At 52.2% G+C, this 14,949-nt stretch overlaps 1 protein-coding gene across 3 annotated transcripts in view; it reads left to right on the forward strand.

Annotated features, from left to right (window-relative positions):
- LOC119956524 (cytohesin-3-like) overlaps positions 1 to 14,949 on the forward strand; it is a 76,862-nt gene that overhangs the window by 58,174 nt on the left and 3,739 nt on the right. For all 3 annotated transcript variants that reach the window (XM_038783813.1, XM_038783814.1, XM_038783812.1), the window contains exons 6-12: positions 349 to 429; positions 2,963 to 3,075; positions 4,873 to 5,021; positions 6,465 to 6,576; positions 8,236 to 8,312; positions 10,454 to 10,525; positions 13,552 to 13,709. In XM_038783813.1, the coding sequence (XP_038639741.1) occupies positions 349 to 429; positions 2,963 to 3,075; positions 4,873 to 5,021; positions 6,465 to 6,576; positions 8,236 to 8,312; positions 10,454 to 10,525; positions 13,552 to 13,709 (762 nt within the window). The remainder of the gene's footprint in view (positions 1 to 348; positions 430 to 2,962; positions 3,076 to 4,872; positions 5,022 to 6,464; positions 6,577 to 8,235; positions 8,313 to 10,453; positions 10,526 to 13,551; positions 13,710 to 14,949) is intronic.

Consider the following 14,949-nt stretch of genomic DNA (forward strand, 5'->3'; position numbering starts at 1 on the left):
GGAGGAAACCCACGCAGACACGGGGAGGATGTGCAGACTCCGCACAGACAGTGACCCAAGCCGGAATCGAACCTGGGACCCTGGAGCTGTGAAGCAATTGTGCTAACCACTATGCTACCGTGCTCCCCACTTTCCTGATAGCCGAGGATCAGCTGGTTTTTCCATTGGCTCGGGGAAGGAGCGGCGCTGTAAGGAGGGAGATGTCAGGTGACCAATGGCGGAAGGCTGGAGGGCAGAGTGATCGGAGGAGAGAAGTCCAGCAATGCGTCAAGTTGGAGTTGGCAACCCCTAGCGGAGCAGCCTCGGAAACACTGACTGATTTTCTCTTTCCTCCCTTTTTCTCTGCAGAGAACCATTATACCTCAGGATTCTACAGTGCTTTGTGGAACTGCATGAGTTTGCTGACCTCAACCTTGTCCAGGCACTGAGGTGAGAACGTCCGAGTGGGGTTGTCAGTGGTTGACCCTGTGCAAAGGACGTTCAAATGTTTTCCCTTCTCTCGTGGACTGTCTCAGTTGCTTCCATTTTTGTTCTGTCCCTACAGTTTCACGGAATCATAGAATCCCCGCCGTGCAGAAGCAGGCCATTCGGCCCATCGAGTCTGCACTGACCCTCCGAAAGAGCATCCTTACCTAGACCCACCCTCTCCCCGTAACCCCACCTAACCTGCACATCTTTGGAATGTGAGAGGAAACCGGAGCACCCGGAGGAAACGCAGACACGGGAAGAACGTGTAAACTCCACACAGAGTGTGTCTCGAGGATGGATGTGTTGGCCGATTAATGGCTGGTGTGTGTGTGTGTGTGGTTGGGGGGGGGGGGGGGGAGCAAGTCACATGATGAAACCTCCAGAAATACATTTAATCACAATCGGCAACTAACTCACTTATCCCCACTTTCCCCTCCCCCTCCCCTTCTTTTGAGGTATAAACAACTATTTTTATTGCTTCTTGATATGGAATGATGAGGAGAGAGGATGATATATTGCCTGAACCTGTCAGAAAGACACGGGGAGGGTGAGGTGATGGCCCAGAGGCCCGGCCTACTGCTTTGGGGCCTACTTTGACAGCAGGTGGAATTTAAATTCTATTCACGAAATCTGGAGCTGCAAGCTGGTCTCAGTGATGATGACCGTCATTGAGTGTCAAAAATAAATGAACCCCCTCCCCCCCCCCCCCCCCCCCCCCCCCCCATCACCCTCCAGACATCCAATCCAGACGCCCAAATTGGATGGCGCTCCACCGTCAGCCAAGCGGCCCTCTGTTTTTTGACACTTTGAGAAACCCTTGCCAGGTCCTACCAGGTCCCAGAAGCCTCCTGACCTGGACTGCCCTTCCATCCCCGGAGCTTGTGAGAAAACTTTGTCGAGGGTGCGCGGACGGAGCTCTTAATTCTCCCTCCGCAACCCGAGGTGGTGGAGCGCTGGGGTGGGAAAGGAGCGAAAGGGGATTGCAAGGCAGCGTCCATTTTCCGTCAAGTTCTGGGTCTTGAGATGCAAGTCGCTGGGCACTGCTGGATGGTAACGTTGCCTGATGGCAAGTGTTTGGGATGTGTACACACATTCCCCCAAGCGGGCAGCAATTTTAACTCACCTTGCTCTGAGAACCCTGGAGGGTAGATAGAGCTGAAAACGGAGGCATTGTCAGGGTTCTACAGTGGGACCATGCATCAAGGGTGATGTAAGGGGACTCCAGCATTATTTCCGATCAGAACCCAGTGAGTGTTCAATGCTCTGTGCTTGATTGTGTAAGATCGGTTACTGTTGATGCTCACTGCACTTGATTTATGCCCAGCAAAAAAATTGCCGAAATCATAGGAAGACAGGAATTAGGAGCAGGAGTCAGCGATTCAGCCCCTCGAGCCTGCTCCGCCATTCAATCAGATCATGGCTGATCTCCTCCACCTCCCTACCTGTTCCCCATATCTCTTTAACCAGAGCTGAAGCATGGAGCAGACATTTCAAAGCAGTGTCTTCAAACCCTCTTACCCGCATAGATGCCAGTGCCATCTCTGCGTGGCTCTGAGATTTATAAAATAATCAAGAGTCTCTTTCACAAGTCGCTAACTTGCTTAGTTTCCTCTGAGCTCCATCTCTCATTTTACCGGGTGTATTCCATCCAATTACTCCACCCCCCCCCTCCTATCCCCCAAATAAACCCTCATGTGTCTCTCGATCCTCATTGGCTGTTCAGAGAGACTTGGGTGTGCTAGTGCATGAGTCACAGATGGTTGGTTTACAAGTGCAACAGGTGATTAAGAAGGCAAATGGAATTTTGTCCTTCATTGCTAGAGGGATGGAGTTTAAGACTAGGGAGGTTATGTTGCAATTGTATAAGGTGTTAGTGCGGCCACACCTGGAGTATTGTGTTCAGTTTTGGTCTCCGTACTTGAGAAAGGACGTACTGGCGCTGGAGGGTGTGCAGAGGAGATTCACTAGGTTAATCCCAGAGCTGAAGGGGCTGGATTATGAGGAGAGGTTGAGTAGACTGGGACTGTACTCGTTGGAATTTAGAAGGATGAGGGGGGATCTTATAGAAACATTAAAAATTATGAAGGGAATAGATAGGATAGATGCGGGCAGGTTGTTTCCACTGGCGGGTGACAGCAGAACTAGGGGACATAGCCTCAAAATAAGGGGAAGTAGATTTAGGACTGAGTTTAGGAGGAACTTCTTCACCCAAAGGGTTGTGAATCTATGGAATTCCTTGCCCAGTGAAGCAGTTGAGGCTCCTTCATTACATGTTTTTAAGGTAAAGATAGATAGTTTTTTGAAGAATAAAGGGATTAAGGGTTATGGTGTTCGGGCCGGAAAGTGTAGCTGAGTCCACAAAAGATCAGCCATGATCTCATTGAATGGCGGAGCAGGCTCGAGGGGCCAGATGGCCTACTCCTGCTCCTAGTTCTTATGTTCTTATGTTCTTATGATCCAATACACCAAACAGCATGTTTTCTCTAACTTACAGGCAGTTTCTGTGGAGCTTTCGACTACCAGGTGAAGCACAGAAGATCGACAGGATGATGGAAGCTTTTGCAACGCGGTATTGTCACTGTAACCCAAACGTCTTTCAATCGACTGGTAGGGAATGGTCACCACTTTCCTAACTCTCTCAATAACGTTACATGGAAGGGAGTTAGCTGTCTCAAGGGGAGGCGGCAGCGATGGCGCATTGGTGTTATCACTGGACTTTTACCCCAGAAACCCAGAGGCACGGGTTCAAATCCCACCCTGACAGATGGTCAAATTTGAATTTAATTTTTTTTAAATCTGGAATTAATGGTGACCATTGTCGATTGTTGTAAAAACCCATCTCAAGGACATCTGCCGTCCTTACCCGGATGACCGTCACTGGGCACTGACCATCGCTGGGCACTGACCGGCACTGGGCACTGATGCTCGCTGGGCACTGACGCTCGCTGGGCACTGACCATCGCTGGGCACTGAACCTCATTGGGCACTGACGCTTGCTGGGCACTGACCATCGCTGGGCATTGACCTGAGCTGGACATTGACCCACAATGGGCACTGACTGGCGCTGGGCACTGACCATCACTGGGCATTGGCCTCACTGGGCACTGACCTGTGCTGGACACTGACCTCACTGGGCACTGACCGTCACTGGGCACTGACTCTCACTGGGCACTGACCGTCACTGGGCACTGACCCTCACTGGGCACTGACCGTCACTGGGCACTGACCGTCACTGGGCACTGACCCTCACTGGGCACTGACCATCACTGGGCACTGACCCTCAGTGGGCACTGACCGGTGCTGGGCACTGACCCTCACTGGGCACTGACCATCACTGGGCACTGACCGTCACTGGGCACTGACCATCACTGGGCACTGACCCTCAGTGGGCACTGACCGGTGCTGGGCACTGACCCTCAGTGGGCACTGACCATTACTGGGCACTGACCGGTGCTGGGCACTGACCCTCACAAAAAAAAGAATTGGGTACTCTAAATTTATTTTTAAGAAAGTGGAGAACAAATACTTTTGCGCATCAATTGACTTACACTGAGCGGCATGATCCTACAGCCAATCAAACTCTTGCATTTATGTAGCAACTTGGTGGCCTCAAATTATCCCAAAGAACTTTAAAGCCAGTGAAGTATTTTTGAAGCATAGTCACTGTTGGGCTATAGGAAATATAACACAGCAGGCTCCCAAATACAGCAATGTGATAATGATTGGATAATGTGTTCATAGATATCGATTGATGGATAACTGGACGCCAAGGGTAACACACTTGCGAAATATTGCCTTGGGTTCCTTTAAATCCGGAAAACGGGCGGCATGGTAGCACAGTGGTTAGCACAATTGCTTCACAGCTCCAGGGTCCCGGGTTCGATTCCCGGCTTGGGTCAACTGTGCGGAGTCTGCACGTTCTCCCCGTGTGTGCGTGGGTTTCCTCCGGGTACTCCGGTTTCCTCCCACAGTCCAAAGATGTTTCGGGTTAGGTGGATTGGCCGTGATAAATTGTCCTTACTGTCCCCCCAAAAAAAGGATAGGTGGGGGTGACAGGGATAGAGTGGAGGTGTGATCTTATGTAGGGTGCTCTTTCCAAGGGCTGGTGCTGACTCGATGGACAGAATGGCCTCCTTCTGCACCGTAAATTCTCTGATTCATAGCGCTCCCTCGGTATCAGAGAATCCCTACAGCGCCATTCGGCCCGTCGGGGTCTGCACAAACCCACTGAAAGAGCAGCCTACCCAGGCCCACTCCCCCGCCCTAACCCCGTAACCCCCGCCCTAACCCGCACGGGCCTTCTCGGGATGACGTTACGATTCGATGTAAACAGTGGAACCGCGTGTGCACCATTCGGCCCACGCATGTGCACCTTTTGGGCTAACGGCCTTCCTCTCGTTCCAGATACCTGCTACGTGCTGTCCTTCGCCGTCATCATGTTGAACACAAGTCTCCACAATCCGAACGTCAAGGAAAAACCCGCACTGGAGCGGTTCGTAGCAATGAACCGTGGCATTAACAATGGAGGCAATCTCCCGCACGAGCTCCTCAGGGTAGGCGCACTCGCCAATACCTCACTGCCTGCAAATGACGGACAATTCCTGGGCTCATTGAGAAATGTCCTGCGTTGGAACGGGAGGGGGGCTGTCCAGCCTCTCCATCCTGTTCTGCTCGTTAATTAGATCATGGCCGATCGATACCTTGGACCCGACATTCTTCAATCTGCTCACCTCAGAAAAATCTACAGTTTCCATTTCGACTGAACCACCTCCCGTAAATGGGTTTCTAAAAATAATTTTATATCGGCCTCTCACCCCCAACCACTATTTTGCGGGAGTGACTGCCAGATTTCCAGTGACCTTTGAGCGGTGAAATGTTCCTCGGCATCCCAATGTTGGGTGGGGTTACTGGGTTGTTGGGATAGGGTGGAGGTGTTGAGCTTGGGTAGGGTGCTCTTTCCAAGAGCCGGTGCAGACTCGCTGGGCCGAATGGCCTCCTTCTGCGCTGTAAATTCTATGATCCCGCCTGGCTCTATATTTCGGGTGATCCCTCCTCGTTCGGGATACCCTCACTCCCACGCACGCACACCCCATCACCCCAGCTGACAACCCTCCAGGATTGTCCTGGAGTCTCCAGAAATTGGAGGTCGATCTCCCGAGACACGGGACCCTGGAGGAATATCATCCGGGCGTTATCTTAGCCAGACAGAGGGCGGCACGGTGGCGCAGTGGGTTAGCACTGCTGCCTCACGGCGCTGTGAACCCAGGTTCGAATCCCGGCCCAGGGTCACTGTCCGTGTGGAGTTCGCACATTCCCCCCGTGACTACGTGGGTTTCACTTCCACAACCCAAAGATGTGCAGGCTAGGTGGATTGGCCATGCTAAATTGCCCCTTGATTGGAAAAAATAATTGGGTACTCTAAATTTAAAAAAAAGAAAAAAAAAATCTTAGCCAGTCATAGAAAATATTGAAAATCACAGATGGAGGCCAGTCGGCCCATCGATTCATCACCTGCCCTCCGGAATAGAACCCGTATCACTGGCGCTGTGAGGCAGTAGTGCTAATCACTGCACCTCGTGGGGACAGACAAAGGCTGTTTGACTGGCAGCCGAACAGCGCCCAATTCCTCCGGGAATATATTTAATCACAGTTGACACCTCTAAATTCACCAGAGGAGATAGCTTCTCTCAATCGACACTATCCGATCTTTTAATCATCTTAAGCATCTCAATTAGATCGTCCCTCAATATTCAATACTCAAGAAAGCCTTGCCTATGTTGCCTGCCCCCCCCCCCCCCCAACCACATAATTTAACCCATTTAGCCCCAGTGTCGAGTGAATCTGCATCACTTTCTGTCCAAGGCCAAAATGTCCTTCCTGCGGGACGTGGGAAGTGGGGGGTGAAATTTAGATCTTTCGGGTCAGTCGGATAGAATTTCAAGTCAAATTGAGCCTTCAGATGCTGAGAATTTCTCCGTTTTGATTCCTTGGAATAGAATCTGTATGAGAGTATCCGGAATGAGCCGTTTAAAATTCCGGAGGATGACGGGAATGACCTGACGCACACGTTTTTCAACCCAGACCGGGAAGGATGGCTTTCCAAACTGGGTAAGTGAGACATTCGCCAATCACTGTGGCTTTTGAGAGGAGTAAAGGCAATGGACCGAACACAACGAGGCGACAGACAATCGATCACCGGGCCGTATGGACCACAGGAATGCTTGTTGGGCACATACACACATCCCCTGGGGGCTGAGTTGGCAGGTGGGCAGGGTGTAAAATTGGCCATAATGCCATTCGCCACCCCACCCCCCCAACCCCACCACAACTTTGCATATGAAAGGATAGGCCTGGGCTGTCATATCTGCCTTCAGGCCACTTGGGTCCCGTAAATGGCCGTCTACTTACCAATTAAGGGCCTCCTGTTGCCCTCTACAATTTTTCCTGCGGTTGGAAAAGAGGGAATTCCAGTTTGAGGCCCGGCGGGTCCCACTTCTCAGGCGATTGCTGGGAAAGTGTGGGGTTAGCTCAGTTGCGGGATCCCTGGGCCCTTTGGGGACCCCCTCGTGTTTCCTCTCCCACCCTGGGCTCTGCACCTCGGTCTCCCAACCTCTTTGCCACCTGGCTCCAGTTGCAATCTCCATTGGGGTTATGCTGCAGTCCCAGCAGTGGCCACTGCACCCCCAGTGGCGCTGCTGGGAGCAGAGAGATGCCGGGAGATTTGATTGGTTGACAACTTCTTGGAGTCGGGTCTCCCCCCCCCCCCCCCCTCCCCCACCCGCCCCCCGCCCCCCCCCCCCCCCCGGCAGGTGAGGCCTTGAGTCAATTAACGCCCCATCTGAGCATTAAATGGCCGTGGGGTCTGAGGGATGGGCAGCTTCTCCATTGACTTTTGTTACCAAGGGACTTGGAACTCCAGAGGTATGAACCATCTGCGTCTCACGCTATTTGAAATGAAAATTGCTTATTGTCACGAGTCGGCTTCAATGAAGTTACTGTGAAAAGCCCCTAGTCGCCACATTCCGGCGCCTGTTCGGGGAAGCTGGTACGGGAATTGAACCGTGCTGCTGGCCTGCCTTGGTCTGCTTTAAAAGCCAGTGATTTAGCCCAGTGTACTAAACCAGCCAATGGAGTGCCAACTGGAGGTCTCGTGGTGCAGTGGGAAGCCTCCCTGCCTCTGAAGCTGAAGCTCCATGTTCGGCTCCCACTCCAGCCCCTTGACGGCCAAAGAAGGTGGGTTCACAATGTGACCAAACAGGCTGATTGTCAACCTCCACATCCTCCCAAATGCGCCATGGCTGGTGGTAAGAGCGGGGGAGACCCCTGGTCAGCCACGCTTGACGCGGCGTGGAGCCCCCTCAAGCTATAGCTTCACCAGGGAAACCGAGCTAAAAGTTGTGAGCATGTGATTTTTCCGCCTCTGGATCATGGAAGTCTTCTGGGAAAACAAACTGAAGTCTTGTCAAGAGAATAGCGAGGGTTCAGCCTTGGGTGGACTAAAGCGGCGACAGAAATGGAGTCCGCATGCAGTACAGGCAATATGTCTGCTAAAGCTGTGGTTAAGGGGTTGTAAAAGTGAGGTAATCATTGATTACAACCATTTACTTGCTTACAGATAGATGGCTGATGGAGCATTGTTTTGATTTTGGAAGATCCCTGGGTTGTAGATAGTTTATGAGGGACGGTGCTTAGTCCTAGATAAACAAGCCATGGGACATCTTCATAGGGAGGAGATCCCATGTAATGTGTCTGTAACTATATTTACAGGAGGTCGGGTGAAGACATGGAAGCGCCGGTGGTTTATTTTGACTGACAATTGCCTCTATTACTTTGAGTACACGACAGTAAGTGGCTTTTTATTCACGTCAAGTGTGATTACATAGAATGAGCAGGCCATTCGGCCCATTCAGTCCATGCAGGTGTTTATTTGCTTCCTGCCAGTCTCCTCCCATCTTCCCTAACTTAAATCTACCACCGTAATCCTCTGTTCACCTTCTCCCTCATATATTTGTCTGGATTCCCCTTAAAACACGTCAATACCGTTTGCTTCAACTACTCCCTGTGGTCGCGACTTCCACATCCTCACCACTCTCTGGGTAAAGAAGTTTCTCCTGAATTTCCAATTCCCAGTCCGGAAAACTCTCAGGCCAGGGAAAGTGTGGCCACTCGCTCCATAAGTGGAGGGTGAACAGCTCAAATATTGACCGCGGTCGTCCAGGTCAGACCACCGCCCAGGCACTGAGCTGCTGCCAGGAGACTTCGGCTCCTGGTGAGCAGCATAACCGCGAATAGGTTGGGTTTCTTGGTGACCATCTTACGTCTTCCGGTCCCGTCGAAGGTAGGACCCCACCCCGCCCCGCGACGGGGGACACCATTGTAGACATTGGCGGACGATTGCGAACTGTCTCCGACACCATAAAACATCCCGGGGGGGGGGGGGGGGGGGGGGGGGGGAGGGGGAGCGGAGAAAATCCCGCCCTCCCGGAAAGGAAACTGTGGACGTGCCTTGATTGATCTTCCCCTCCCCCCCCCGCCATTTTCCCTCACACTTCACCCCCGCTAACCTTCCCCAAACCCCACCAAAACATGAGGTGAATCCTGTCCCCGCCTGGGTCCTCAGAGGTGGGGAAAGAGGGACAAAGCGGAGCAATTGTGAAGTGCTTCCATTCAGGCCTAGTGGTCAGAAAAGCACCGCATTGGCAAGGAGCCATCGAGCAGTATGTCACTGCACAACAAATACTCTTAGGGTCATAGAATCATACAGTACAGAAAAGGCCCTTTGGCCCATCCAGCTTGTACTAACAATAAACTACACTAACCCCACTTCCCCAGGCCCATATCTTTTTTAAAAAATTTAGATTACCCAATTATTTTTTCCAATTAAGGGGCAATTTAGCGTGGCCAATCCACCTACTCTGCACATTTTTGGGTTGTGGGGGCGAAACCCACGCAGACACGGGGAGAATGTGCAAACTCCACACGGACAGTGATCCAGAGCCGGGATCGAACCTGGGACCTCAGCGCCGTGAGGCGGTTGTGCTAACCACTAGGCCACCCTGCTGCCTTCCCAGGCCCATATCCTTGAGTGTTATGGCGTTCCAAGTGCTCATTGTGAGGTTTCCCGCCTCTATGTCCTTCCCTGACACTGCATTCCAGGTTCCCCCCCCACCCTCTGGGTGAAATTGGTTTTTCTCAAATCCCCCCCTAAACCTCCTGCCTTTCAACTTAAAATTATGCTCCCTTAGGGCAGCACGGTGGCGCTGTGGGTTAGCCCTGCTGCCTCACGGCGCTGAGGTCCCAGGTTCTGTCCGTGTGGAGTTTGCACGTTCTCCCCGTGTTTGCGTGGGTTTCGCCCCCCACAACCCAAAGATGTGCAGGGTAGGTGGATTGGCCAGGCTAAATTGCCCCTTAATTGGAAAAAATGAATTGGGTACTCTAAATTTAAAAATAAATAAACAAAATTATGCCCCCTCTGTGGTGTGTGTAACCACTATAATTCACACTGTACATTACTGTGTTTCTCCTGTACATCTCCCCCTGTGGGCAGAGCCGCACAACGGCTCACAGATGAAGCCCACAGGGGGAGATGACGAGCATGTACAGGGCTCCGCCCTTGGCTCCGCCCCCTTCAGGAAGTAAAAGTGCTGCGGGCCTGCGAGTCCGCCCTCAGTTCAGCACAGTCGCAGGCAGGCTCAGTTGTAAGCCGATTAAAGCCACAGTTTACTCCAACTCGTGTCTCAGAGTGAATTGATGGCCGCATCACCCTCGTTATTGACCCTTCAGCTGAGGGGAACAGCTGCGTCCTATCCACCTTATCCAGGTCCCTCATAATCTTACGCACCTCAACCAGGTCGCCCCTCGGCCTGTTCTGCTCCAAAGGAAACCAACCCCAGCCTCGATTCGTCGCTCAAATGCTCCATCGCAGGCAAAACGCAAATCTCCAACAACACGTTCTTCCAACAAAGTCTTGGTTTTGTTTCCTCAGGATAAGGAACCCCGTGGTATTATCCCATTGGAAAATCTGTGCGTGAAAGCGACGGAAGACTCCAGAAAATTGGTATGTGGTGAAAAGTAAAAAATAAAAGGGTCAAACGATATTTATGACATGGAACGAATGATTTTGCCTTAATTCCTGGTAGAAAGTTAATGTGAACCTCTCCCGGGTTTGGGGGGGGGGGCTGGAAAATCCCGCCCTTTGCATTTCAAAATGGAGGATACCACAGTCAGTCCCCCCCCCCCACCCCCCCCCCCCCCCCCCAGCGCCGGCTCTAGGGTTGCTGGCGCCCCGGGCAAGCTGAACTTCGGCGCCCTTGGGGGGGGGGGGGCCGGGGGGGGGCGTGGCCGGGGGGGCCGGGGCCGAGGGGGGGCGGGGGGCGGACCCGAGGGCGGGGCGGACCCGAGGGGGGCAGGGGGGGGGGACTGGGCGTGGGGGGGGGACCGGGCGGGGGGGGGGCTGACCGAGCCGGGGTGCCGCCCTCGGGGTGGGCGGCCACCGCGCATGCGCTGGTTGGCACCGGCCCAACTGCGCATGCGCGGGACCCGAGTCTCTGGCGCCCCCGAGCACATGGCGCCCCGGGCGACAGCCCGAGTTGCCGGTGCCTTGAGCCGGCCCTGCCCCCCTCCCCCCGAGAAACATTAAACAAAAGTGCGTTTTCTTCCATCTTCTTCGAGCAATAATTGGAGTACAATTATTGGAGGTGGGGTTGAAATGAGGCCGTTTGACCGAATGGGGCAGATGGAGGGTCCAGGTTGTGCGATGGAGCCTCGAGTTGACGCGCCAACTCTCAGCCCCGCCAACAGCCAGAACCTGAGGCAGGATCTTCCCTGTACGGTGGCCTGAATCCTGCAATATTCGTGGAACATCCCGACGGGGCCGCCCTTACCTTTGGGGAGGAGGGCTGAGCTCTCGCAGCCTGTCTGGTCGGCCCATCAGCAAGTCCTGAGGTAGGCCGCCATTGATGGTGGTTGGGTAAGGGGCTCCTGGGGTGTCTCGCCACAAGTGTGCTGACTCGTTGATGCAATAATGTCGAGACACAAAAATGCCCAGGTTGTGTTTTCCTCGTGAGCTTGTTTCTCCCTCTCAGTTATGTAGAAAACACAACTTGTGTTCACCTTGCATCTTGAGCGTCTGATTCTAACAGTTGGGCCTCCTTAGCATATCGCTGACCAGTTTCCCGACAACAAAACCAGAATCGCAAGAGGACACTCGGCCTGTCGAGTCCCTGCTGGCTCTCTGCAAGAGAGACACAGCTAGCCCCACTCCTCGCCCTTTCATCCTGGCCCTCCAATTTATTCCCTGACAGTATCTTATCCAATTCCCTTCTGAAAGCCATGATTGAATCTGCCTCCACTCTCCCAGTCTCCCAGGGAGTGCATTCCACATCCTAACCCCACCTTGTGTAAAACAATGTTTTTCATCGCGTCGCCTTTCGTTCTTTTGAACGGTGGTTAGCACTGCTGCCTCACATCACCAGGTACCTGGGTTCGATTCCGGCCTTGGGTGACCGTCTGTCTGGAGTTTGCAAATTCTCCCCCCCCCCCCCCCCCCGTCTACGTGGGTTTCCTCCCGGAAAGATGTGCAGGTTCGGAGGCTTGGCCAGGCTAAAGTTGCCCCTTAGTGTCCAAAGGTGTGCAGGTTAGGTGGGGGTTACGGGGATAGGGCTGGGGAAGTGGGCCCAAGGTAGGATGCTCTTGGGAGGTGCGCTGCAAATTCGATGGGCCGAGTGGCCTCCTTCTGCACTGTGGGGATTCTGAGAGTTGGAATTCTAGTCATTCCACCAACGGAGATGAGCGGCTTCCAGTCAGGCTGCTGGCAGGCGTGAAGGTAGAGAGAAATATTTGGATATTGTCGGAAATTGTAAACTCGTCAAAACTTATTTGTCCGGCGCATCTTCCAGAACTGTGTGAGTGTTGTAAGGAAGAGAAAGATTTAAAATGGAGCCAGGGTCATGCTGGCAGGATTAAGTCTAACAAGTGCAAACTTTACAGCGAATCTCTCCAACATAATTAATGCACCAGCAGGAAATGACCAGTTATCAGATTATCAGCAAAACAAGAAGGAATTTATTCTCATCCAGTGTTAAGGTGAGCTCCCATAGCAGAGCTGGGGACATCTGAACTCCTTGCCAGCAGATAGGAGCTGTTCCCACACGGACAACATTAAATTAATCTCTCTATTCCAGCGTCGGAATCACAGACCCATAATTAAAAGGTGTCCGCAACTCTGAATTTATATTTAATAAACAAATTCTTCTGAGTAAACGATTTTTAAAAAAAACCTGCATGTTTTCTCAATGCACTCTATGATTTTTCTCCCGAGTGTTTGCTCGCAACAGTGTGCAGGAGATTAGTCTTTTCACCCCCGTAGACTCCAGGTCAATTCCGGAGGCTTGACAACCCTAACTACTGTTTAACTTGAGGAGGAGCTAGGGGCAGCACGGTGGCGCAGTGGGTTAGCCCTGCTACCTCACGGCGCCAAGGTCCCAGGTTCGATCCTGCCTCTGGGTCACTGTCCGTGTGGAGTTTGCACATTCTCCCCGTGTTTGCGTGGGTTTCGCCCCCACAACCCAAAGATGTGCAGGGTTGAGGGGCTGGTTTAGCACAGGGCTAAAGAGCTGGCTTTTAAAGCAGACCAAGACAGGCCAGCAGCACGGTTCAATTCCTGTACCAGCCTGCCCGAACAGGGGACTGTGGCGACGGGGGGCTTTTCACAGTAACTTCATTTGAAGCCTACTTGTGACAATAAGCGATGTTCATTTTTTGTTTCACATCTTTGGACACGAAGGAGCAATTTATCATGGCCAAGCCACCTAACCTGCAGATATTTGGACTGTGGGAGGAAACCGGAGCACCCGGAGGGAACCCACGCAGACACTGGGAGAACGTGCAGGCTCCACACAGACAGTGACACAAGGCTGGAATTGAACCCGGGACCCTGGCGCTGCGAGGTAGCAGTGCTAATCACTGTGCCGCCGCGCCACCCCATCATGTTGATGGCAACAGGAAACAGATGCGACAATAATGATATATTTGGAGAGAGATAACAGACTAACTGTAGACAAACCTCTTTTTTTGCTATTACAGAATTGCTTTGACTTGTACAGCCCCAACAGTAGTAACGGACATACCATTAAAGCCTGCAAAACAGTCACTGATGGCAGGGTCGTCGAAGGCAATCACCGTTTTTACAGGATATCTGCTACTTCAAGGGAAGAGAGGGACGAATGGATCAAATCAATCAGGTAAATCTGAGCCATACATTAAAACTCCAGGTTTTGGTACAGAGACTGGTTACGAATTCTTCCTCAAAGTTAGCATGCGGTTGGCATTTCAGTGCGTCAAATGCTTCAAATCGTTTTCTGGTTAAGAGTTCAAAATTAAGCGAATGCATCCGATGAGGACTAGATTTTGAAGGTGTCATTTGCGGAACAGAAGACTAAATTTTGATTTAAAATAACACACAAGGGCGGCACGGTGGCGCAGTGGTTAGCTCTGCTGCCTCGTGGCGCCGAGGACCCGGGTTCGATCCCAGCTGTCCATGTGGCAGTTGCACACACCCCCCCCCCCGTGTCGGTGTGGATCTCACTCCCACAACCCAAAGATGTGCACGGTAGTGGATTTAGAACATAGAACATTACAGCAGTACAGGCCCTTCGGCCCTCGATGTTGCGCCGACCTGTGAAACCCCTCTAAAGCCCAGCTACACTATTCCCTTATCATCCATATGTCTATCCAATGACCATTTGAATGCCCTTGGTGTTGGCGGGTCCACTACTGTTGCAGGCAGGGCATTCCACGCCCTTACTACTCTCTGAGTAAAGAACCTACCTCTGACATTTGTCCGATATCTATCTCCCCTCAATTTAAAGCTATGTCCCCTTGTGCTAGACATCACCATCTGAGGAAAAAGGCTACTGTCCATCCTATCTAATCCTCTGATCATCTTGTATGCCTCAATTAAGTCACCTCTTAACCTTCTCTCTAACGAAAACAGCCTTAAGTCCCTCAGCCTTTCCTCATAAGATCTTCCCTCCATACCAGGCAACATCCTAGTAAATCTCCTCTGCACCCTTTCCAATGCTTCCACATCCTTCCTATAATGCGGTGACCAGAACTGCACGCAATACTCCAAATGCGGCCGCACCAGAGTTTTGTACAACTGCAACATGACCTTATGGCTCCGAAACTCAATTTCTCTACCAATAAAAGCTAACACACCGTACGCCTTCTTAACAACCCTCTCAAACTGGGTGGCAACTTTCAGGGATCTATGCACATGGACACCGAGATCTCTCTGCTCGCCCACACTACCAAGAGTCTTACCATTAGCCCAGTACTCTGTCTTCCCGTTATTCCTTCTTTTATGCTGAAAATGCTCAGCAGGCCAGGCAGCGTCTGCGGAGGGAGAAACAGGGTCAATGATCCAGGTCGCCAATGTTTCGTCTGGACTGGAACAGGTCATAGATGTTGCATGTGCACTGG

The sequence above is a fragment of the Scyliorhinus canicula genome, chromosome 23 (assembly GCF_902713615.1).
Source record: "Scyliorhinus canicula chromosome 23, sScyCan1.1, whole genome shotgun sequence".
In the NCBI taxonomy this organism is placed as follows: Eukaryota; Metazoa; Chordata; class Chondrichthyes; order Carcharhiniformes; family Scyliorhinidae; genus Scyliorhinus; species Scyliorhinus canicula.